Source organism: Nanorana parkeri, unplaced genomic scaffold, assembly GCF_000935625.1.
Source record: "Nanorana parkeri isolate BGI_ZX_2015 unplaced genomic scaffold, ASM93562v1 scaffold779, whole genome shotgun sequence".
Taxonomy (NCBI): Eukaryota; Metazoa; Chordata; class Amphibia; order Anura; family Dicroglossidae; genus Nanorana; species Nanorana parkeri.
The window spans coordinates 786,174-809,678 of NW_017307047.1; the positions used below are offsets into that span (position 1 = coordinate 786,174).

General features: G+C 45.4%; 2 protein-coding genes across 3 annotated transcripts; one reads left to right on the plus strand and one right to left on the minus strand.

Annotated features, from left to right (window-relative positions):
- Positions 1 to 1,320: 1,320 nt before the first annotated feature.
- Positions 1,321 to 3,769, plus strand: ATP6V1G2 (ATPase H+ transporting V1 subunit G2). Of its 2 annotated transcripts, none has more exons than XM_018564768.1 (3): positions 1,321 to 1,640; positions 1,727 to 1,749; positions 3,454 to 3,769. In XM_018564768.1, the coding sequence occupies exons 1-3, from the start codon at positions 1,559 to 1,561 to the stop codon at positions 3,589 to 3,591; spliced, it is 243 nt and encodes an 80-aa protein (XP_018420270.1). In that variant the 5' UTR covers positions 1,321 to 1,558; the 3' UTR covers positions 3,592 to 3,769. The 2 variants fall into 2 exon arrangements, with proteins under 2 accessions (XP_018420270.1, XP_018420269.1); XM_018564767.1 differs by having other exon boundaries at positions 1,389 to 1,640; positions 1,727 to 1,827; positions 3,415 to 3,769.
- Positions 3,770 to 11,115: 7,346 nt separating this feature from the next.
- On the minus strand, positions 11,116 to 16,278 carry LOC108793736 (N-acetyllactosaminide alpha-1,3-galactosyltransferase-like). The gene is made up of 4 exons (XM_018564762.1): positions 16,088 to 16,278; positions 14,252 to 14,389; positions 13,201 to 13,471; positions 11,116 to 11,530 (listed from the first exon to the last, which is right to left on the minus strand). The coding sequence occupies exons 1-4, from the start codon at positions 16,276 to 16,278 to the stop codon at positions 11,123 to 11,125; spliced, it is 1,008 nt and encodes a 335-aa protein (XP_018420264.1). The 3' UTR covers positions 11,116 to 11,122.
- Between the last annotated feature and the right edge of the window lie 7,227 nt (positions 16,279 to 23,505).

Here is a 23,505-nt window from a genome sequence, read left to right on the forward strand (position 1 = left end):
GAGAGATATATATATGAGAGACCTATAATGCAAATTAGAGAGGGGAGCTTTCGCTTATCTTTTTAAAGATTTTAATAGAATGTCTATTATTTTTGTTGAATAAAATTAAATATATTGATTAAATAATTTTGTGGCCATTGACTGTATATGAGGTAGGGATAAAATGATGCATTAACTTTGTCCATTGACTGGATATATTGATTAATTCGTTTTGTGTCCATCGACTGTATATGGGGTATGGATATATTGATTATTTCACTTTGGCCATTGATTGTATTTGGGGCATGGATATTAAGATTAATTAATTTGATGCGAATAACAGTATATGAGGTATGGATATATTGATTCATTATTTTGAGGGCAATGACTGTATATGAGGTATGGATATATTGATTCATTATTTTGAGGGCAATGACTGTATATGAGGTATGGATATATTGATTCATTATTTTGACGGCAATGACTGTTGAAGGATGGAGATGGACAGAGGAAAAGATGCTGAGAAGGGAAGGGGGAGGAGGACAGACAGAGGAAAGGATATTGAGACAGGGGGGGAGGATGAGGATGGACAGAGAAAGGATGCTGAGAAGGGAGGGAGGATGAATATGGCCAGAAGATAAGATGCTGAGAAGAGAGGGAGGATGAATATGGCCAGAAGATAAGATGCTGAGAAGAGAGGGAGGATGAGGATGATCAGAGGAAAGGATCCTGAGAAGGGAGGATGAGGATGGCCAGAAGATAAGATGCTGAGAAGGGGGGAGGATGAGGATGGACAGAAGAAAGGATGCTGAAAAGGGATGAAGGATGAGAATGAACAGAGGAAAAGATGCTGAGAAGGGAGGAAGGAAGGGGATGGACAGAGGAAAAGATGCTGAGAAGGGATGAAGGATGGGGATGGACAGAGGAAAAGATGCTGAAAAGGGAGGGAGGATGAAGATGAACAGAGGAAATTATGCTGAGATGGGAGGATGGACAGAGAAAGGATGCTGAGAAGGGAGGGGGGTTGAGGATGGACAGAAAATAAGATGCTGAGAAGGGAGGGAGGATGATCAGAGGAAAGAATACTCAGAGCGGATGAAGGATGAGGCTGGACAGAGGAAAAGATGCTGAGAAGGGAGGGAGGATGATGATGGACAGAGGAATGGTGCTGAGACAGGAGGGAGGGATGAGAAAGGACGCTGTGTGTTACTGGTGACTCAAGGAGGAGATGATGCTGATAAGAAAGTGATACATAACCACGGTTGTGATACATGGATGGAGGAGATGATGCTGAAGGATAAAGAACACAGTGTATCAGTGGTACCTAAAGGGGAAGGATGAAGAGATGATGCTGAGGATGGGGGGAGGAGAACTGTCTGTTATTGGTACCTATAAGGGGAGGGATAAGGAGATGATGCTTGATGAGGATGAAGGCAGAGAACAGGGGGAGGAGGAAGTGCTCTGCACAGAGGACACAGTGATAGCTGCATAGGGGAACCAAATCAATCAAGAAGCCATAGCGTAAAGGCTTGCGCAGGGCTGGTTTTATAGAAATCCCATTCTATTGTACAGAGACATCATGGCCAGCCAGTCACAGGGCATCCAGCAGCTGCTGCAGGCTGAGAAGAGAGCAGCCGAGAGGGTGGCGGAGGCCAGGAAACGTAAGATTAGTGTCTCTCTGTTTGTCTGTGTGGGCCGATGAGAGGGATGATGTTCCCGTGCAACTAATGGTACGTTTAATCCCTAGGCAAAGCCCGCAGGCTGAAGCAAGCAAAAGAGGAGGCACAAGGGGAGATCGAGCAATATCGCCTGGAAAGAGAGAGGGAGTTCCAGGCTCAGCAACGCATGGTATGATTTGATTATTTTATTATGTTTGTATATATAATTATATATACACATGTGTGTGTGTGCGTGGTCTACAGCTCATACTGGAGGTGGGCCTATGTAGATTATAGATTGTGGGCTATATACACAGTGGCTGGCAGTGCCTAGGGCAGGAATGGGGTACATAGGTGGTGACCCATAGCATATTGACTTATCAGTTTCCCCTTTGCACCGCAGAATAAATATATTAATTTAAAACATAGAGCAGATTAAACCTCAGGTGTTGGCCTTGTACTAATATTAATTGGATAGTGCCCAAGTGGGCAACACTCATGGCAACCTTAGTTTAGTTGGCAATTACATTGAAACCATGAATTCCTATATTATAAATCCTCTCCAGATAGCCAGAGTCTATTGTACAGAAGACAGCTGTGAACAGGCACAGATTATTCATATACAGTATAGTCAGTGATTACAGAGATGTAATTTAAGCAAGGGTAGTACTATCAATAAATCACCATATAGTTATGCTCTATGCTACGGGATATGGTCTACAACTCTCCTAGGATGCAGTCTTATGTATGCTGCAAATCTAACAGGGTTATTCACTCTTCACTCTTTTGTGAATAACCCTGTAAGTATCAGCTCTCTCGGGATAATCAAATCCGGTGCAGGGAAAGATGTCTCCTGACCACTGTGTTTACATCCAGGTTCACTTAAGGTCAGATGTAAGGCTGATGTAAAAGGGGAGCTCTGATGTAAAGGAGAGCTCTGATGTGAAGGGGGACTCTGATGTAAGAGTTGAGTTCTACTTCAAGTATTGGAAAGATCAACAAAGTTCTTTTTTACTTCCGGTCCCAGAATCACACCAGAAAGGTGAAGCGGACATCTCTCCAAAGCAAGGGGAAAGTATCTCTTTAGACAGTTGTCACCAGAACAAGTTTAGCCATTGCAAGAATTCCCCTCCTTGTTCCTGTGACAGCTCAAAAAGCTTCTCTATCACTTTCTGTACCGGAGACATTGATGGCAATAGAAACTTGATAGAGGTTCTCATCCCTTACCATTGTATCCAGGAGTGTCCCTAGCATAAGCACAACCTAAGGTAGTGGGGTGGGTTGCTGGTGGTCACGTTCCATGAAGAAATGGTGGTGTTGATTGCATCCTGGTGGTGCACTTCCCAGCTCTGGTCGGCATTCTGTCCAGCTCACTGACATCACTGGTTTCCAGGTGCTGGGTGGGACACTGGCCAGAGCATCCAAGGTTGCTAAGAGTTGGGAAGGGACAAGTGTATGGCCCTTACACATCTCCCCACCCAGCTCTTAGCAACCCGGGAGACACTGGCCCCACCAAAGAATTATAGGGACGGCCCTGGTTGTATCCAAAAAAAACCCAAAAGTTTTGTCTATAGACACACACACACTTTAGGTGGTTCTAGAGGTACAATGAGAGAAGTTCTGCGTGTGCCCAATTTAACCCCCCACATGCTGTGGGCATCAAGAGGGCTAAACTTTGTGTTTGTTATGGAAAGTGTTGTTGGCATTATGACATGTGACCAGCTAAAAATAATGCTTCATCAAGTTCTTTTATATAACACCATTATTTTTATTTTAGGCCTTAGGTACACAGGGCGACCTGTCCTCTGAGGTGGAGGCACGGACCCGCAAGACACTGCAGATGGTTCAGACTAGTCATGGAAAGAATAAGGAAGTCGTGCTGAGGAGACTGCTAAGCTTGGTGTGTGACGTGAAGGCCGAACTTCACCCCAACTATCGTTTCACCAACTATTGAGTTTCAGTGCTCCCCACTCCCCTTTTTGTGCAAATGCCTGCAATGTGTCCTACAGGAGGAGTATGGAGTTGAAGTCCTTACACAGTCTATGGCTGTTTCACTACCCACAATCCTCTGTTGCTGTTGTCAATCGGTGAGACACGTTTAAATGAAATAAAGACGAAACTTGTCATGTGAATATGTAGTAGTGTACAATATATCATATCCATGGGAAAGCAATGAGTGGGCAAATATTACCAAAAGCACTAAACAAATAATGAGAAGCTACTAGTAGAGTAGAAAAAAAAGGAGGTATTTCCAGCAGCAGATAAATATATAAACCAACTTTATTTTGATCACACACACTTGTACAATAGTAACACTGTAGGTTGCATTAGAAGGCTGTATATAAATGAATAAATAAGAACACATAAAAAAATTACACTACCCCCCCCCCCGCGACCCCCCAAAAAAAAAGTCACACACTCCAATATTTAGTTGGACCGTCTTTAGCGTTGATTACTGCACGCTATGCAATGGCATCGTTTCGATAAGCTTTTGCAATGTCACAACATTTATTTCCATCCAGAGTTGCATTAATGTTTCACCGAGATCTTGTAGTGATGATGGGAGAGTCGGACTACTGTGTAATGTCTTCTCCAGCACATCCCAAAGATTCTCAATTGGTTCTCAATGGGGTTAAGGTCTGGACTTTGGGGTGGTCAATCCATGTGTGAAAAAGAGGTCTTATGCTCCCTGAACCACTCTTTTACAATCTGAGCCCAATGAATCCTGGCATTGGCATCTTGGAATATGCCATCATGGATAAAAAAACAAAACAATTGCATGGAAAAGCCTGGCCATTCAGTATATTCAGGTAGCAGATGACCTAATTTTATGGAGAAATAACATTGCTGAACCCACACCTGACCAACTGAAGCAACCCCAGATCATAACACTGCCCGAAATCCAGGTGGTGACTTTTTTTGGCCAGGCAGTGTATAAAATATGTGAATTACATTACATTTGTTGTAAAATAGAACTAATGTTTCCAAAATCAGTATTCATACAAGAAAAAGAAAAAATATTGCTAAAAATTTAAAAAAATCTTTAAAAAAAATTCACCTGCATTTTGTTAACCAATAAATGATAGAAAATGTCACAATAAATAATTCATATGCAAATTATTAAATTAAAAATTATCTACTTTTTAACCACTTCCAGCAGGTTCATGTAAATGTACGTCCTCTGCTGGAAGTGGTTATACCAAGAACTCGTAATTTTTTTTTTTATGTTCTTGGTACCGTTTTAAACAGCCGACGATTGCTGTTTAAATACAAGTGATCCGGTGTCTGTACAGGCTAGATCCATGAACCCATCGGACTCCTGACCGCTTGTCTCCAATGAAAGAATCTGGGTGCTGCGGTGGTCGACGGACGGCAACCGTCATGTAACAGCAGGAAACAGGGACACCGGCACTCCAATGTTGGTTCAAATACAAAGTCTTTTTATTGTAGAAAAAACTACATGTCACAAAGTTTCGACGACCGTTTCGGGGTCACACAGGATCCCCTTCTTCAAGCAATGACATGTGACAGATGTCTGCACAGGCGCTTGTAGTGCTGCGGCGTGTGTCCCCCGATGCCACCGACTGCTTCCCGGGCCCCACTGTCCCCCGTGTGAGCCCGGGACCGGCATGGCGGGTCTCCCCTGATAGATCGGAGGAGAGATCAGCGGCTTCCAACCGCTGATCTCTCCTCCAATCACTGGACCCGGAAGTGATGTGCATTACATCACTTCCGGTGTCACTGGGGCACATTCTCCGGCTCCTAGAGCCAGAAGAAGAAGCTGGTGAAGCAGATCTGTGCTTCATCAGCTTCTTTGGGGTCCCTAGGTGACATTAGGGGACCCCTGATGTCTCCATAAAGAGGACATGTCACATTATGTTTGCTATTACATGGGGTGCTTGTTATCCCCCTATGCAATAGCAATAAAGCGGAGTGGAAAAAAAAAGTAAAAATAAAAATTTAGAGATTAAAAAAAAAAAAATGCAAACAATTTTTTTCAAGTCCCCCACCCCCCACATGCAGGCACATACAACGCAAACACACATCGGATGCGCCTACATGCAAAAACGAAAATTGTGCCACATGTTCCATATCTTCGCAAGCAATAATTGTAGGCCCATCAATCACTGTTAGCACTAAACTGATGAGCCATATAAGCGTTTAAAGCGTCGCCTATGGGAAACTTTGATTATTGTCATTTTTTGCAGTTTAACAGACGCACGCAATTTTATAGCTTGACATGTTTGCTATCGATTCACCCCGCGTGACCCCATCTTTTATATTTTAACAAAAAATCGGGTATTATATTCTGTTTCTGTGCACTAAATTTCATTTTAGTGTATTTTAGCCTAAAAATACTTGTTTGATAAACATTTGCGCAAATACCGTGCAACATAAAAAAATTGCAACTAGCATCTTTTGATTCTACGGGGCCTCTGCTTTCAGAAAATATATAATTGTTTAGAGGTCTGAAGCTGTTTTCTAGCCAAAAATTCAGATTTTATCATGTGTGTGCAAATGTAAGAAATTGCTCCGGGCAGCAAGTGGTTAAGAATGTATAAATAGAAGAAAAAAATAGCAGTTTCAAAAACCGATTCCAACCATTCCTAAAAAGCAATCATAAGTGGCTACTCTAAAGAAACAAATATAAATTATTATACAGTATACATAAATATATATGGTACTTATGCAAGTTGCATTACAAGGCCCAATACAAATCAGTGAAAAATAAATTAAATATACTGTGAGGGGAATTTATCAAAACTGGAGCAGAGAAAATCTGGAGCAGTTGCCCATGGCAACCAATCAGCAGGTTCTTTTCAATCTGACTTGCGTCAGTTTTATTTCAAAGGTTGCAATAAAAACAAAATAAAACAGAAAATAAATCCTTGCCTTATAGGCTCTAACTAGACATTCAGGTATCCTATCTAACAGGTAGTGAGCTTCTCTCAGCCACCTCACAAAACCAAAGTGTTTCCAGCAACCTTTTGCTCACAAACATCTCCACATCGCCACTCTCTCAGAATGCTGTCTGAGTCCCAGGCCAGAGAAGCATGCGCCAGCCTTCCCCTTTTGGCCGCATTCACGCGGGAATCGGCCCGCACGTACAGTTCCGTGCTGCATGCTCCGGCATGCTCCCGGGAAGCACAGGTGCTGCGTGTGATTAGTACTTAGCCCCTGTCCTTCTCTATGGGACTACGCGGCGATACCCCACCCTACGATCACCTGAAGTGCAGGTCCGTGTGGGTGCGTGTTTCCTGGCTCGGACGCACACAGGATCCATCCTGTCAGCGTATGAGTACACTGACCTGCACCCGCACGGACGTGCACTTGAGGTGAGCGTAGGGGGGCGTATGGCTGCGCAGTCCCGTGGAGAAGGACGGGGGCTGCGTACTAATCACACACAGCACCTGTCCTTCCCGATACGGCCGTGCACGCAGCACGGAGCTGTACGTGCCGGACGATTCCCGCGTGAATGGGGCCTTAATCTCACCTGGATAATTAATCCTTAATCAAAGAAACAATCCAGGTGAGAGACAAAAAAAAAACTTGATAGGCGTTATAACTCTTCTGTACTCTATCAAATTGAAAAAAAAAGTTTTGCTTATCATTTACACTTTAAAAGGAGAATTATGAGGTGAGTGATTTTCACTCACCTCATAATCTGAGCCGACCTGTGACAATGAAACTGTCACAGGTGGGCTCAGTAGATCGGGAAGTGAGCGCATACCGTCTCTCGCTCACTTCTCGATCTATGCCTGCAGAGAGCCGTGACTGTCACTCACAGCTCAATGCAGGGATTCCCCCTCCCCCCTCCCCTGTCCGATCCTCCAGCGCTGACTGGCGGAACGGACGGGGGAGGGGGCGGGTACAGCTGGCTCTGCTTCTACATAGGCAGTTGTCTCTCACGCAGCTGGGTGGATCCAGACATAATTGTCGGGATCCGTTCCAGCGGCGGCATCTCAGTATACCGTGAGCTATACTGAGCTTTGGGTCACTATGGGGTTAAGGCTTTTCCCCATAGTTCTCCTAAGGGTAACGGAATACAAAAATAACTCAGAAATATTAGCATATAAATCTGTCAGTCCATTGAAAAAAATTGGCCACAAAATATGTTTATAAATACTACAACAAATCATTGACCAAACCATATTAAAAAAAATTCCCAATAGAACTACATCTCAATAATAATTAAAAAATAGATATTCAAAAATAAGAAATACAAATAAGAACAAATGGAACATAATAGCGGTTTCCAAACTTATATTTACATCCACTGATACCTCCGTAATGCGTCACTGCTTCTATTTCCATTTCCTAGGGTCTAGCAGCCAATTGTGACATAACCGGGGGAATGACGTCACCGATCCGACTCCAGCCGACACTGGAGGTTCTGGTGCTGACTGCAATGGAGGAGGATGCGGAGGGGGAGCTCAAGCATTGTAAGTGTGAGCATCAAGGTGGGGCCCCGTTACATAGACACTGTTAAGCTGCCCATACACCTTAGGAATATCGGCCGATTTTTGTATGCAATCGCGTTTTCGTCCGATATTCGTATGGTTGATGGGCAGTGTACAACCGCAAATGCTGTTTTGATTAACCAGCAGGTTAGAAAACTTCAGTCGATCGTATGATTTTCGCAAGGTTGGTGGCGTTTCCGTACGTCAAAATTCATACGATCTACACTGCACATGCGCAGCCGAAAATACCTGCGGTCGATTACCGCAATTCGTCCAGGTGCTTTCTTCTAATTACAGCTGATCCAACCTTGCGATAATCGGGGCAGGATGGGGCTGCCGTACGAAAATTGTACGACGGTTCGATCATCGGACGAAAAGTGTCCTCCGATGATCGCAAGGTGTAGTATGGGCAGCCTTACTTTGCTCTAAAAGGGCAAGGTGAGTGTCTCTCTAAATCTCTTTCATCACTTTTAATCTTTAAATATGGGTTTGATTTCAAATTTGACTCCCCGGCTAATATACATGACACATGTACGCAGCTCTGTACTCATTAATAGGTCATGGCATGCATTTTTAAATGAAAGCAGGATACGTGCAGGGTGGTTGACCTGGTAGCAGCCTTTTGCGTTTCCCCGAAAATAAGACCTACCCCGAAAATAAGACCTAGTGCTATTTTTGGGAATTGCTAAAATATAAGACCTACCCCAAAAATAAGACCTAGTTGTGACCATTCCGTGGGTCGGTGGTGTCATAAGGGGGAACTTGAAGCTCCGTGGGAGAGGCAGGAGAGAATCAGCCGATGCCTCCTCTATAGCGCTGGCTCCTGTCACAGACTGAGTGATACCAAATGCACTCCTCCTGTGAGGAATCGATAGTGAAAGCGCGCTTCCCTCATTCTGGCCAGCAATTGGTTAGCAAATTGCTCTTGGAAAGGTATGGCACCCCTGATTGCCCTAATCACCATTGTTTTGTACATGAATGAGTGTGGATTGTTGTACATTAATTAAAAAAAAAATAAGACCTACCCCGAAAATAAGACCTAGTGTGTTTTTTTGAGCCAAAAAAAATATAAGACAGTGTCTTATTTTTGGGGATACACGGTAGTAGAGCTCAGACTAGGAGAGAGATGAACAAAACTGCAAGTCCATTAGGTTTGCTACATGCAAATGGGCTGACAAGCAACATGATGGAGCAATGGTAGCATAGGGATGAGTTGCTCAGTCTTCTGCTCCTCCGTCACTGCCCAAACAGTACATTGAGGGGAGGGGAGATCACACCACTGTATATAACTGTAAAATAGGTTTTGTACCCGGAGTTCACTTGGAACGTGGGCACAAAACCCCAAGCCTAAACCCTCTCTAGTTTGACAGCTACCTTATATGGGGCGGACCTACCGCCGGTGCAGCCAATGCGACTGCAAGAGGGCCTGAGGCTGTAATGAGGGTGGGGACCTCATCTCTCTCCACTCACTGATCTTGGAGAACATGCAGGTATTAGGGAACAGGGTGGGGAATTGTAATTCCACCCCCTCCTGTATGCTTAGTGGACCGTTCCAAGCAGGGATTGTGCCTCCGCCCCCTCCCGACATCTCTATGGCACCGCCGCTGCTTCCAGCAAACGTCAGGTAAAGAAGCAGAGCTGGATGAGTGCAGAAAGTCCCGGGGTGTCTCTAAAAGTTCTGGGGGTGTCAGTGTCACTCCTGGGGAGTCCCCAGAAAGTACTGGGGTGTCGTTGTCCGCTCCCATTATTTCTTCTTTTTTTTTATTACTAGCATCTTCAGTGAGAATTTGTCATGAGAGGAGATGGCTGCTACTGCTGGCTTCTCTCTGCAAATGCTGACTTGTTTCCCAACATTCCTATTAACAAAGATGAGGAACAGGACCCCTTATGGGCATACTTGCTTGGGCTTTGAAGCATTTAATCCAGAAGGTCAGCATGATAGCCAGGAAACCAGCACTTTCAGTTCAGTAGCCGGGGGGTCTACTTTTCACTCTGTCTTTTGATTTCTGCCATTAGGGCCCGTTCACACCAGTTGCAGTGCGTTCCGGTCCGATTCTGGCAATAACGCACTGGACTAAGGACTTAGTATTGCACTGGACTCAGGACTTAGTATTGCACTGGACTCAGGACTTAGTAAGGCACTGGACTCAGGACTTAGTAACGCACTGGACTCAGGACTTAGTAACGCACTGGACTCAGGACTTAGTAACGCACTGGACTCAGGACTTAGTAACGCACTGGACTCAGGACTTAGTAATGCACTGGACTCAGGACATAGCAACGCACTGGACTTAGAAATAAAAATAGAAGCACACTCACAAGAATACAAGCCCTCCCCAGCCCCTGCTACCTGCTTGCCTGCTCTGTCTCCATGAAGCCTTCTCAGCCCCAGCACTGCTAAGATGCCCGCCTCCTGTGGGGGAGGCAGGAGGACAGCAACGGCTGTGAATAGAAAAGTCCTGCTGTAAACATTCAGGCCACTAGATGTCGCTGCAGCGGCCAGGGAGTGTGTACAACGGCACTTTTATATTCACAGTCGTTGCTGTCCTCCTGCTGACTGGCACTCCTGCGCATGGAGGACGCTCTCACCCAGCGCAGCAGAAATGGACGCCGCGACCCACTCAACAATGGGTTGCGACTCACTTTTGGTTTTGCAACCCACAGGTTGAGAACCGCTGCCCTATTGGAAGAGAACTGCTCTGTGGGAGAGGGTGAGAAACAACTCCCATAGTTTAGCTGACACAGTAACTAAAGTAGGAACCCAACGGGACAGGGAAAGGCCTGATAATCTGTGCAATGGCACAGGGGGTAAAACATGAGCAGCTAAAGTTGGAGTTGGAGGCAAGCGATTAGCCATGAAGCCCCCCCCCCCATTGGAGGAGGCATGGGCTGATGGGCTTCTAAGTGGGGGTGGGGGCCCCCCAAAAAATTTTGCACCAGTGTCCTTTGTTCCTTAGGTCCGCCACTGTCCCTTACAACTTACCCGAGGGGGTTTTCATCACTCATCTATACCTGCTTGAGTAGTTATACCCTTGTTTTTGAATATTTTTTCTCTGCCCAGACCAGTTTACGATATTTCAACCACAATCTGTTGTCCCAACAATACTCCGGTGACAGTATCTTCAGTGGCGGAGCTTCCAAGGCAAAATATCTGTTGAGATGACTTTCGTCGTGCCACACCGCCTCCACGTTCTGCTTCTTGTCCTTTAAGATGCCCTTCAGACAGCCGGTGGTAAGGTTAACGAGATGAGAGGGCGTGCCGCCAAACACGGCGGCGTGGTAGTAAAATTGCCCCTCCCCTGGAGGTATGTAGGCTGCAGATCGGGGGTCCTTTTCATAGGTGAAGTCTTCTGGTTTGGCCAGGTAGTAACCAGAGTGTAACTGTGCCACCAGCTTGCCAAGGACCTCCGGGCCATAACTGGAAGTGAATATCTGCAAATACAGAAATGGAAAGCTGAGACTGCTGGATTCTGACCAAGGACTCTTATATAGGTGTCTAAGATGCTGGTCTGCATTATGGAAATGAACTGATCATGAAAGGGGGTCATACCCACGTGTACTGCGTGCATGCCCATGCAGAGACCTGCTCCAGAGAGGGACAGGGGCTGCGTTTAATTGCATGCAACTGCCTGTACTTCCCTAAGGTTGGACATGGCTGTACACGGCTACATGTTGACCTGAACCTCCAAATCCGTGCAGGTCCGGGTGCCCGCACTTGGACGCAGACAGTGCATTGGCATGTAGCCGTATCCCCCCCGCCCCCCAATAGGGATGTACAGGTGGCTGCATGCAATTAGACACAGCACCTATCACTCCCAGAGCAGGTCTTTGCACGAGCATGCATGCCGTGCAGATGTGCATGTCTGTGTGAATAAGCCCTAAAACTTTCAGTCTTCATTTTTCAGGGCAGGTTTCACTGTGGTTGGTTATTCTATGAAGAAACACAGGGAGTTCTTATTTCACTTTGAAAGATGACATTGCTGGCATAAGATTTCTTATTCTTAAAGCTGAATTCTAGGGACACAAAATTACCCCTGCATTAGGGATGAATAAGAGGATATAAATAGCCTATCCCACACTCTCTCAGGCTTCCTCCTCTTAATGTGAATGGTCCCCCAAAGCCTCTTCCCTCATGGGAGGATGGCGAGACAGTCACATACTCCGTCATACCTCAAAGGTATTTCTTTTTGCTTCTCCAGGTGATCAGACAGATGGGGCAGCAAACAGAAGATGAACATAAGCAGCCAGGGGAGCACTCAGATAAGTCAACTTGGTCTTCTGCCCTTCAGCAAAGCACGGATTCACTGTATTGAGGTGTCTGATGGTACAGAACATCAGATCTGTGTAGAGCAATATGATGTGCCTGCTACATTAGCTCTGCCCCTAACACTTTTTCATTGGTTCCATGGATGGGACTATGAAGCACAGTGGATCCTTCTCAAACCAGATGCAGGACCATCCTAACCTTCTTGTCTTGAATTGTATTGTAACTGCGCTGTTCTTTATTTTATAAAGCTCTGCTCAAATTGTTGGTGCCTTATAAATTCCTATATAATAATATGATAATAATACTGTCTCCAGGGGTGTCCCTACAATTTTCGCCGCCTGAGGCTGGGAGGGGCTGGGAGAGTGGGGGGTCCTGCCAGGGTGCTGGTGGTGCACATTGGGAGGGGTGTTGGCAGCACATGTGACCGAGAGAATAATGAGACAGCCTGAGGCAACCACATTATAAGGACGGCCCTAATTGTCTCACTTCCATCAGCAATTATTACTCTAGGATATCTGGTAGAGCAATGTAAACCATTCCTTCATGGCCAACCATCCATCCAGGACCACTTATTTATAGCACAGATACAGCCTAATATTATACAGCCATTTATTCCAAACTTCATACAGCTGTTTCAGACTTTATGACCATCATCACTGCAGTGCATGGATACCATGGCCTGTATGTAGTGGGGCTTTGGAAGCAACAAGAAAGTATAGCTAGCCATAAGGAGTATGTCATTAATAGAAGCCAATACTAATATTATGAAAGCCCCTATGTAGATTGTGAAATTATCATCCAGGTGTGGTCAATGATCATAATGAACCTTTCTTACCTGATCAACATCCATGCAGAACAGGTAATTAACTTGCTTTGCGGCCCGAGGCAAGACCAGCTCAAGCAAGTCTTTCATGCGTAGCATAGAGATATCCTGCCAGCGGCTTCTCTTGGGAATCTCGAGGATGACCTTGGACACTCCGGGGCGCAGTTTAATATCGGGCACTTGATCTGGACGGTCGGTGAGGATGTAAAACACGCAGGAGAGGTTCGGCATAAAGTACAGGTTGGCAGAGACGAGGAAGTCAGCGAGATAACTTTCCAGATACCTGAGAGGAGAAGAGAAGAGGAACTTACATTACAATACCAGTAAAAAAAAATCATTAAAGGCATTCTAATTAAATTAATTAAACTAAATAAAAAGGTAGCATCACTGTTACTGGGTCAAGTTTTTTTTTTTACACGCATTGATCATATAGGATATAGCAAAATGCTTTCAATAGTATAATCAACAGACCAAAAGGGAGCAGATAAGAACAGTTCACTGTTTGGATTTCCATACACTTTAGTATAAAGAAACTATATGTGATATGAGTGCAGAACTATATATTGTATCTTACTCTTCCTAAACTTCTTTTTGTGCAAAAATATTCACTATTCAATATTAACAGCGCAAAATCAATCACAAGGAAGAGAAAAAACCATTGATGGAAAAACCTGATCATTCAGTATATTCAAGTAAGTAGATGACCTCATTTTTCGGGGACATAACATTGCTGAACCTCAACCCTTTAGCCTCTCTACCACTCTGCTCCAGCGATGGACTGTCCCTCGGTGTCCTCACATCCTACACACTCAGGACCTTTGACCGCTGGGGCGGAAGGGGAGCCAGGCTGCAAGCCAAGGACCGGTCTTGGAGCCAGCAGAGATTGCGGTTTGGGTGAGTACAACTTTGCCATTTTAGCTCCCTAGACAAACCAAGCACCTAACCCTTGCATTGCAGGAGTAGCCCCACTACAAGTGTTAAGGTTTTATATGCCTGGAGTCCTGCTTTAATCCAACAAGCAATAGTGATACAATCACAAGGACCGGAGGATAAGAACACTCACTGTTTCACAGCAAAGACTGAGAGTCCAACCACGGTCCTTTGCTCTTGATGAATTCGGTTTTCCTTCTCCATGTCATAGGCTCCCTCCCAGACGATTGGAGCCCCCCAAGATGTCACAGTGGGCACCTTAGGAAAGCAGCTGAAAGGACACAAGATGACACAGAGGCACAAAGAAAGTTAGATTACATACATAAGGGATGTATATACAGTACATTTCAGAACTAGGGGTAAAAAAATGTATTTGCGGTGACCCAAACCAGGGGTCTTTGAACATTGCTTTCTCTTAAAGGGGTATGAACTTTAATAACTCTGAGAAATGGTAATATAGTACTGGAAGCTTATGACACCTTCACCCATCAAGTAGATGCCAGTAGATGCACTAGAGTGGGGAGGATTGGGTTTGACCTGGCGATCAAATTTAAGGGAAATTAGACAATGTGATGGTCGTGGCCCATGATGAGCAAATGGGTTTGCATCAGCTGGGATTTGAAAGTGAGCTTGGTTGATTCCCCATGTGACAATTTTCTATGCCAATGAACCCATACGCTCAAAGAACTTGTAAGTGGTCCGAGGGACAACTAACCAATTATCTTCCACGAGGCAAAATGTGCCAGTGGGCCCCCCAAACAATGGGCATCCTAGCATGTACAGTACTTCCTTATTACGTGCTGTCCTAACTCTTGCTTTATCCAGATTATGCCTAAAATGTTCTTGTTTTTGTTCATAAACTCTAGGAAGTTATAAAAGGCACATACACATGGGTAATGACTTGCCGCCGAGCTTCCTGATTGGCCAGCATTTTGACCAATCAGGAAGCCAGGCGGCGAGTCATTACATGGCTCCTGGCTTCCTGATTGGCCGGGAAAAAAATGACAATGTGTCAGGTTACCTTCACTATATATAACTCTGCCTGCGACCAGATTGCTTACACCAAAACAACAAAGCCAGGCCAAACCCCCGGAAACAGGATTCATCTTCGGTAAAGTTAACTCATTAAACTGGTCCAAGTCCAAATGTATTATGCAAGTCAAAATTGCAGTTATATTCTATTTCAGGAATTCTCACTCACTCACTCAAAATGACAACTAGAGGGCACCATGATGTCTAATTGTCTATACAGAAACCTCTATAACAGTGGTTGTCAATTTACAAAGCGTGGTGTGCCTCTAGGGTTGCCACCTTTTCTTCAAGCGAAACCCGAACACTCCAGCGACACGCAGACATATTTTTTTGGGAGAATGAGTCGTGGCTTATTCATATGTAATGGGCACCACCCATTAATATGTAAATAATACAGTTGAGACTATTTTCAGTGGGGGGCCAGTAGCCCCTATCTTAATTTTGGTTGCCCCTTGTGTCCGGGTTCCTGGTGCCATGAAACCCGGAAACAGCATTCAGAACCCAAACTGTCCGGGTGAATCCTGGTAAGGTGGCAACCATATGTGCCTCTACTGTGGCCCCTGACAGCTCTAAGGGGCCGCACATAAGATTAAGTAAAAGACAAAAGAGTTTCAAAGCCTTCAGACATATTTTAGGAGAAAATTCCACAAAATGCTGAGTCAGCTTGTTTCTGCTGGTCTATCAGCATATTTCGATTGTTTTCTCTGACTGCTAGGAATCTGCATGTATCCTAAGATTTATGTCCAACACGCTTTTTATCCACCTCTTTTGTGAGTACCATTTATCACTTTTAATCTTTCTAAACAAATAAAATGATTATCTGCACCAGAGCAGGGATAGTTGGGGACTGAAAATACACTCAGGATATAGTCAGAGACTGGGCATAGGCTACATGAGACTGCTAGAGATCACTGTCATTACAGACTCCACTACTGACTACTGGGGTCTGCAAAGGGCCGCACAGTGAGCAGCAAAGGGCCATATGTGGCCCTCAAGTCGCAGGTTGGGCACAGGGCCGTCCCGAGGCCGGGTCTCACCCCGAGCGGAGACCGGGTGACACCCCGCCGTGACATCAACGGGCATGCGGGTGACATTGCCACGAACGTGCGTGATGAAGCCATCGCGCATGTGCGGTCATCAGCCCTCAGCCTGCTATCGCGTCTTTGTGATCGGCCCTCAGCCTGCTACTGTGCATGCACAGCCTGCTCAGTGCTCTCGCTCAGAAATCCTCTAACAGGATTATTATTATTCCATCGATCACGCAGGCGGTGCGGGCGCTGTACACACACAGAAGGCAAGCAGCGTTTGTACATCTCGTGACACCGAGACATGGGCAGATCCAGGAGAGGTAAAGTGGCTTGGAGAGCAGTGTCTGCCCGGCTGGCCGAGGGACACCTGTGGTACGGTGATGACTGCTCCTGAGGACGTATATGGGTGTGATGTGAGGGGGAATGAGGTGTCTGCAGGATGGAGTTTGTTTCAGCATATTATCAGATCTGTTTGGCCAATTCGATGCTGATTGGCTGGAAAGCCGGCTTCCCGGGCCAATCAGCATGGAGCCGGCCAAACAGCATGGAGCCGGCTTCCCTGCTCCATGTTCCCTTGCGGCTCTGCTGATCAGAGGAAATCTCCCTCTGACCAGAAGTTCCGGTATCGGAGCATTTGGGCAAGTACTCATATTCACCCAAAAACTCAGTATCGGCACTGATACTAGTATCGGTATCAGTGCATCCCTACTTGTATGTATCCAAGGCTTAAATGTATCAAACTTTCGCACTCCTGATCGCATGAAGAGGGCGTGTGTGAGCGGGAAAGGACGTTTATAAACGCCCACCCGCCCTTAGGAGTCATCTGTCCGGCCGTTTAAATACAATTGGCTGAATCGCATGTGCTTAATGAACGGCAGACACATTTCTATACTCACATCAGAGACCTTACATAGAAGAAGTAACTCAAAGACAGACAAAGCAGGATGCATACGAAGAGCCTCCGTCTGTTGACCTTTGAAAAGAAACACAGAAATTTCATGTCAGCCTTTTTGCTGCTGAACCAAAAACTCCAGAACAATTATAACATAACAAAATATGTCTCAGTGAACACCAGACATCTAAAAACCCAACTCCATCCCAAACTAGTGACGCTTTTTGACTTTGCTTGAGAAAGTCGCCGTTAAAAGGGACAAAACGCGTGCAGTGCTACCCACAGCTACCCCTTTCCTTAGTGGACACCCCCCATCCTGAATCCTTGAGGATCAATTCATATGGACTAATCCTTTCCATCTGGGAGAATACAGCCACTAAAACACCCAGTGACCTGCAATTGGGCTAAACCGTATAATACCTCTGTTTGGACATCCCATTATTAATTGGGTGATATAAATCTGCCTTTTTGATGTCCCATAAGAGACAGTCTCTCTATATTCTGTTTACACTATGGTGATACAATCACGCTATATCACAAGTACTGGATTGTCTTGCATTTACTATAGAATGTGGGCACACGTTTTAAAGTAATATATTCTACACCAGGGGTAGGCAACTCCAGCTGCGGTCAAACTACAGATCCCATGCATCTGCTTCTCGAAGTCATCTCCGTGGCTCTCGGGGTTGCACTGCCTCAAGGGACCTGTAGTTCCACAATTGAGGTTCCCTTTTGTTCTACACCAAACCTTCCACCAGATTACTGCTCATCTGTGATGCTAGGGAAGCCTGCCAAAAAATTAAATTGTTCCTGGTGGCCATATTGGGGGAGCCTGTGCCTCAATAAACACTGCTGAGTTGTCCCGAGATTTGGGCAGCCATTTTTGGACCTAGAGTGGTTATTTATAGCCCCTGCTGTGCTCATGTGGTGAACTCTGTGGTGCAGGGAGTGTGTAGTCAATGAGAGTGCCCATGCTGGAGAGGGAGATTTAAGTTGAAGATAGGGAAAGTTTCCTGTCTATTAGGGACGGAGGGTCAGTCCTGACTCCCTTCTGGAGACCCAACAATGGGAAAAGACCTTGTGAACCTATTTTTGAAATTGGCGCATCCGTGCGCCCAGCCACACCAGCAGATAATTCTACCCAGGCCGCTTATGCCAGTAGAGAGAACCTGTCTACAGCACTCCTCGAACACCCTGTAGCCTGTTATTCTGCCTGTATGAGTTGCCTTGTTCTTGAACTGGTAAAAGGGCTGTATTGTGCTATATATTAGGCATTGTGATATTGCCTATTCTTCAAGATAAAAAAAAGAAATCAGAAAAATCCCCCCAAAAAACTTGCCGGATCGCATTAAATCACTGCCACACACCTAGTCCCGCCCACTTGTACTGCAAGGGGCTGATGTATAAAAACTTCTGCCCTGCGTATAGCAAAGCAAATGCCGCTCATGCGGCACTATGGCCACTAGATGGAGACAAGAAGCATAGGAATTATGCTAGTGGCCGAAATATCGTGCAAACGGCATTTGTCACTGGGCTGAAGTTTTATACATTGGCCCCCAACACTTGGATGCACCATACTTGATTTTGCAGTTGAAGTTGATCTATAAAGAGACTTTTGTGTCCTATTTCTCTTTCACCATGTACATATTTGCTATTTCTGCAGCCAAGCATATTGATCTCTGTTCAGGATATATGATTTGCTCTATTAGAGTCCTAGATGGAGCCATCATACACATGAGCCTAATGCTTGACACTATACACAATCTGTGGATTTAACTCTTCATATTGAGCAAACCTACCCGGACTCATGAGCTCAGCGAAGCTGCCCCCCACACACACACACAATCGGCACAGATAAAAACTCCAGTGTGTTTTAGTGATGTTTGTGCTGTTTTTGTGCCACAAAAATGAACATTTGTGCTGCTTTAAATTTTTAAGATAATAGCAATTGTTTTTTTTTTTAAAGATGATGACATCACCCAATCAGCCAAAACACACAAAACTTCTTGGTTGGTTAGTGCTACATTTGTGCTGGTTTGTGCCATTTAAATCTCCATTCTATCTCCTTTTGTTTTTGAGTTATTAACTATTTATTAAAGGTCACCCAGCCCCCTACAACAGCCAAAAGACATGACTGATGGATTCGTCAATTTTCGTCCCTCTGTTAAAACCCCCAATAAACACACGGACTGCGCGACATGGATTTTAACGGCCACAGCAGCCCTTTAATGACACCAAACAACTAACAACAACCAAAAGTAATAAACCAAATAATATATACAAATAATACTCTCATGACCTGAAAAAAAGGCCTCTATTAACACTCCACCCATGTCCCCAGCCGCACCACAACCAGCTTGAGGACAATTACTACTTCCAGGTTCCCAAGAGGCCAGGCCCCACCCCCTACAAATCCAGACACCAACAGGGGGGAAGCACCCATACTGATGGCCCCCATTTTTGTAATCAACTCCGATTTTGTAGACCCCCTAAAGACCCCCTAACCCGCCAAGCTGCCGTGACAAAAAGAACCCCACAACCCCCAGAACTATAGAATTCAGGAAGGGAGGGACAACCTGCTTCCTTCATCAATTTTCCAGAAAGGACGTCCCTCAGCCCTTGTAGCTCCTTCCCATGCGGCTCCTCCCGGACACCTGACCCCAACATCCAATCAGGTAAGACCAGCTATCCCCATTTTATTTTAACTCCTTCTCCCGGGACTATTCCTCCCCCCAGTCATGTTTCCCCTCCGCTCAGTCTCTCCGGATCTGTCTTGAAACTTGCTGCTTGGTTAGTGCTACGTTTATGCTGTAAAAATTAACATTCATAGGTCACCAAAGGTGACCTTTGGTGACGGTTGGTTTCAGGATAATTGCTGTTATTTTAAAAATAAAAGCAGCACAAACGTAGCACTAACCAGCTAACCCGATTACGTATCTTTTTGCTGTTGTAGGGGGGTTGTGTAATCTTTAGTGACTCTTAAATAATTAATAACTTGAAAAAAAAAAGGGGATAGAATGGAGATTTAAATGGCACAAACCAGCACAAACGTGGCACTAACCATCCAGCCCGTTTGGCTGTTGTAGAGGGCTGGGTGACCTTGGGTGACCTTTAATAAATCGTTGTTAACGCGAAAACAAAAGGAGATAGAATGGAAATTTAAATGGCATCAAGCAGCACATACGTGGCACTAACTAACTAGCTAGTTTCATGTGTTTTGGCTTTATCAGGGGTATCTGGGTGAAGTCATCATCTTAAAAAAAAAAAAAATTGCTATTATCTTAAAAATAAAAGCAGCACGATTGTTAATTTTTGCGGCATAAAACAGCACAAACGTAGCACTAAAGAAACACACTGGAGTTTTTATTTGTGTTCCCGACTGGAGGGGGGGAGGGGGACAGATTCCATGAACAGCTGCATATCGACCTCTTTGCTTTACAGAATTTGCATTTTTGCCACGAAAGTTTGGGAACTTGATCATTGTTGAATATATTCACCCGGCTCTGTGCTATCTTTTGCAGTTAACTCCACTGAACCTCTGCATGCTCAACAGCAGGGGTGGCCGCTTAGAGCTAGTTTTACTGAGTTCAGGTTGATGCTGTCAGTGAACTTTCATGAATAGGTGAGCACCGTCAGCTTCAACTCAATCATGCCAAAGAGCCAAGAATGCAGTGCGGATTATACACACCATTACCGACAAGAGGTTTGTTGCTCTACCCAATGCGTACGGATTTGGGTGAGCATGGGAGTGGGCATTCCATGGTGATGTTTTGATTCAACCCATGATCTTTCTTAATCTGCCCATACACCTTACGAATATTGGCCGATTTTCATATGCGATCGCGTATTCGTCCAATATTCGTAAGGTTGATGGGCAGTGTACAACAGCAAATACTGTACAAATCGATCGACTTCTGACTAACCAGCAGGTTAGAAAAGTTTGATCAACCGTAGGCTTTTCGTTTGCGCATGAGCATTGTAAATCCTACGAATTTTGACGTACGGAAACGCCACCAACCTTGCGAAAAGCGTACCCTCGACCAAAGTTTTCTAACCTGCTGGAAAGTCAAAAGTCGTACGATTGTACATTATTTGCGGTTGTACACTGCCGATCAACCGTACAAAAACGCGATCGAAAACGTTGGTGGCGTTTCCGTACGTCAAAACGAAATTCGTCCAGGTGCTTTCTTTTAATTACCGCTGATTGAACCTTGCGATAATCGGTGCAGGATGGGGCCGCCATTCAAAAATCGTATGACGGTTCGATCATCGGGCGAAAAGTGGCATCCGATGCTCGCAAGGTGTATGGGCAGCTTAAAGTTGCCCATACACCTTGCGATCGTCCGATGATCGAACCGTTGTACGATTTTCGGACGGCGGCCCCATCCTGCCCCGACCATCGCACAGTTCAATTAGCGGTCTTTAGCAGAAATCACCTGGATGCATTTCGTTAATTGCCCGCACGGATTTTCATTTGCGCATGAGCAGTGTTAATCGTACGATTTTTGATGTACGGAAACACCACCAACCTTGCGAAAATCGTACGATTCGACAGCAGTTTTCTAACCTGCTGGAAAGTCAAAAGTCGATCGATTGCACAGTATTTGCGGTTGTACACTGCCCATCAACCTAAAGGTGCCCATACACTGCACGATTATCGTACGATAATCGTATGCGATCGGGTTTTCGTACGATAATCGAGCAGTGTGAACGGAGACGTGCGACCGTTTCTACTGTACGGTCGCACGTCTTCTGTCGAACCAGCATGTTCGAAAACCAGCCGGGAATCGTACGATTCTCGGCTGGTTAGAACGGTGCTCGGAAGATAAATGCTGAACGGGCCGGTGTGCGCACGCGCACACTGCCCGTTCAGCATTGCGGTCATCGGAAGCCCGCCCCTCAGGAGGGCGGGCTTGCGATGATCGAGAGTGCGATCTGCCTGTCCAAGATAGGCAGATCGTACGTTTTTTTAATCCCTTTACAACCATCGCAAGACTAAAGTCTTGCGATGGTTGTAGAGTGTATGGCCACCTTTACGAGTATCGGACAAAACAAAATTGCAAACGAAAATCGGCCAATAATCGTCAGGTGTATAAGAAGGTTAACCTTATAATCTTGTGTGCGCCTAATAAATGATCCCTCCTATCGTGATCATCAGGCCAAAACTAAAATCGTTATAAATGCAGCACTTCAACATGAACTCTAACCCACACCCCTTACGACAGAACTCCAGCTAACAATTTTCTTAACCCATGCAGTGGGGCTACCCAGGCACTGCAAGGGTTAAGTGTTCGTCTTTGCCTAGGGTCATAAATTTTAAAAAAATTATACTCACCCGATCAGCTGAGCCAGTTGGCTGTTAGACCGGTCCCTGGAGCCTCTCTCCCCTCTGCTCCAGCGGTCCAAGGTCCCGTGAATCATCAAGTCCTGTACACTGCGTATAGGATATGAGTATTCCGAGCGACATATCGTCGCTGCAGAGCAGGAGGAGAGAGGCTGGAGGAAGCGATTTCACAGCCAACTGGCTCAGAGGATTGTGCGAATATAACTTTTATTTTTGACCCTAGGCAAAACGAGTACTTAACCCTTGCAGTACTGGGGTAGCCTCACAGCAAGGGTTAATACATTTTTTACCTGGATTTGTCATTTAACCACTTGATGACTGAGGTGTTAAACTCTCTGCCTGTCCAGGCCTTTTTCAGTGTTCAGCGCTGCAATACTTTGACTGACATTTATTCTGTCATGCAGCACTGTACTGAAATTATTATTACAGGTATTTATATAGTGCTGACAATTTACGCAGCACTTTACATAGTTGCACATTCACATATAGAAGGCCAACTTGGAGAGGAGACAATTAACCTACCAGCATGTTATTGGAGTGTGGGAGGAAATCAGAGTACCTGGTGGAAACCCACACAAGCACAGGTAGAAGATGCAAACTCCTTGCAGATAGTGACCTGGCCAGGATTCGAACCAAGAACACCCAGTGCTGCAAGGCAGAAGCGCTAACCACTATGTCACTGCGCTGCCCCATAAATTTTATATCATATTTTGGGGACACATAGAGCTTTCTTTTGGTGGTATTTAATCACCACTGGGGTTTTTATTAGGGATGCACCGATACCGGTATTTTGGTATTGAGTCCGAGTACCGATATTTTTTTTCGGTACCCACCAATACCGAATACTGATACCGGAAGTCCCAGAAGTCAGGTAATGACTCGCCACCTGGCTTCCTGATTAGCCGGGAAGCCGCCCCCATGCTTTTCGTCATTAGGTGACAAGAAAGCATGGAGCCAACTTTCTGTCCAATCAGGAAGCCGGGCGCCGTGTAATGACGCGGCGCCCGGGTTCCTGATTGGCCAGGGAGCCGGCTCCATGCTCCCTCGTCATGATTGGTCGGGAAGCTGGCCAATCAGGAAGCCGAGCAGCA

Coding starts and splice junctions, on each gene's coding strand:
- LOC108793736 (XM_018564762.1), bottom strand. CDS start 16,278: ATGCGCGATGGCTTCATCACGCACGTTCGTGGCAATGTCACCCGCATG. Junction 14,390..16,087: donor GCCCTTTGCAGACCCCAGTA/GTCAGTAGTGGA, acceptor GTGTCCTTTCAG/CTGCTTTCCTAAGGTGCCCA. Junction 11,531..13,200: donor TCTGCATGGATGTTGATCAG/GTAAGAAAGGTT, acceptor CTGTATTTGCAG/ATATTCACTTCCAGTTATGG.
- ATP6V1G2 (XM_018564767.1), top strand. CDS start 1,559: ATGGCCAGCCAGTCACAGGGCATCCAGCAGCTGCTGCAGGCTGAGAAG. Junction 1,641..1,726: donor GGTGGCGGAGGCCAGGAAAC/GTAAGATTAGTG, acceptor TTTAATCCCTAG/GCAAAGCCCGCAGGCTGAAG. Junction 1,828..3,414: donor TCCAGGCTCAGCAACGCATG/GTATGATTTGAT, acceptor TTTTTATTTTAG/GCCTTAGGTACACAGGGCGA.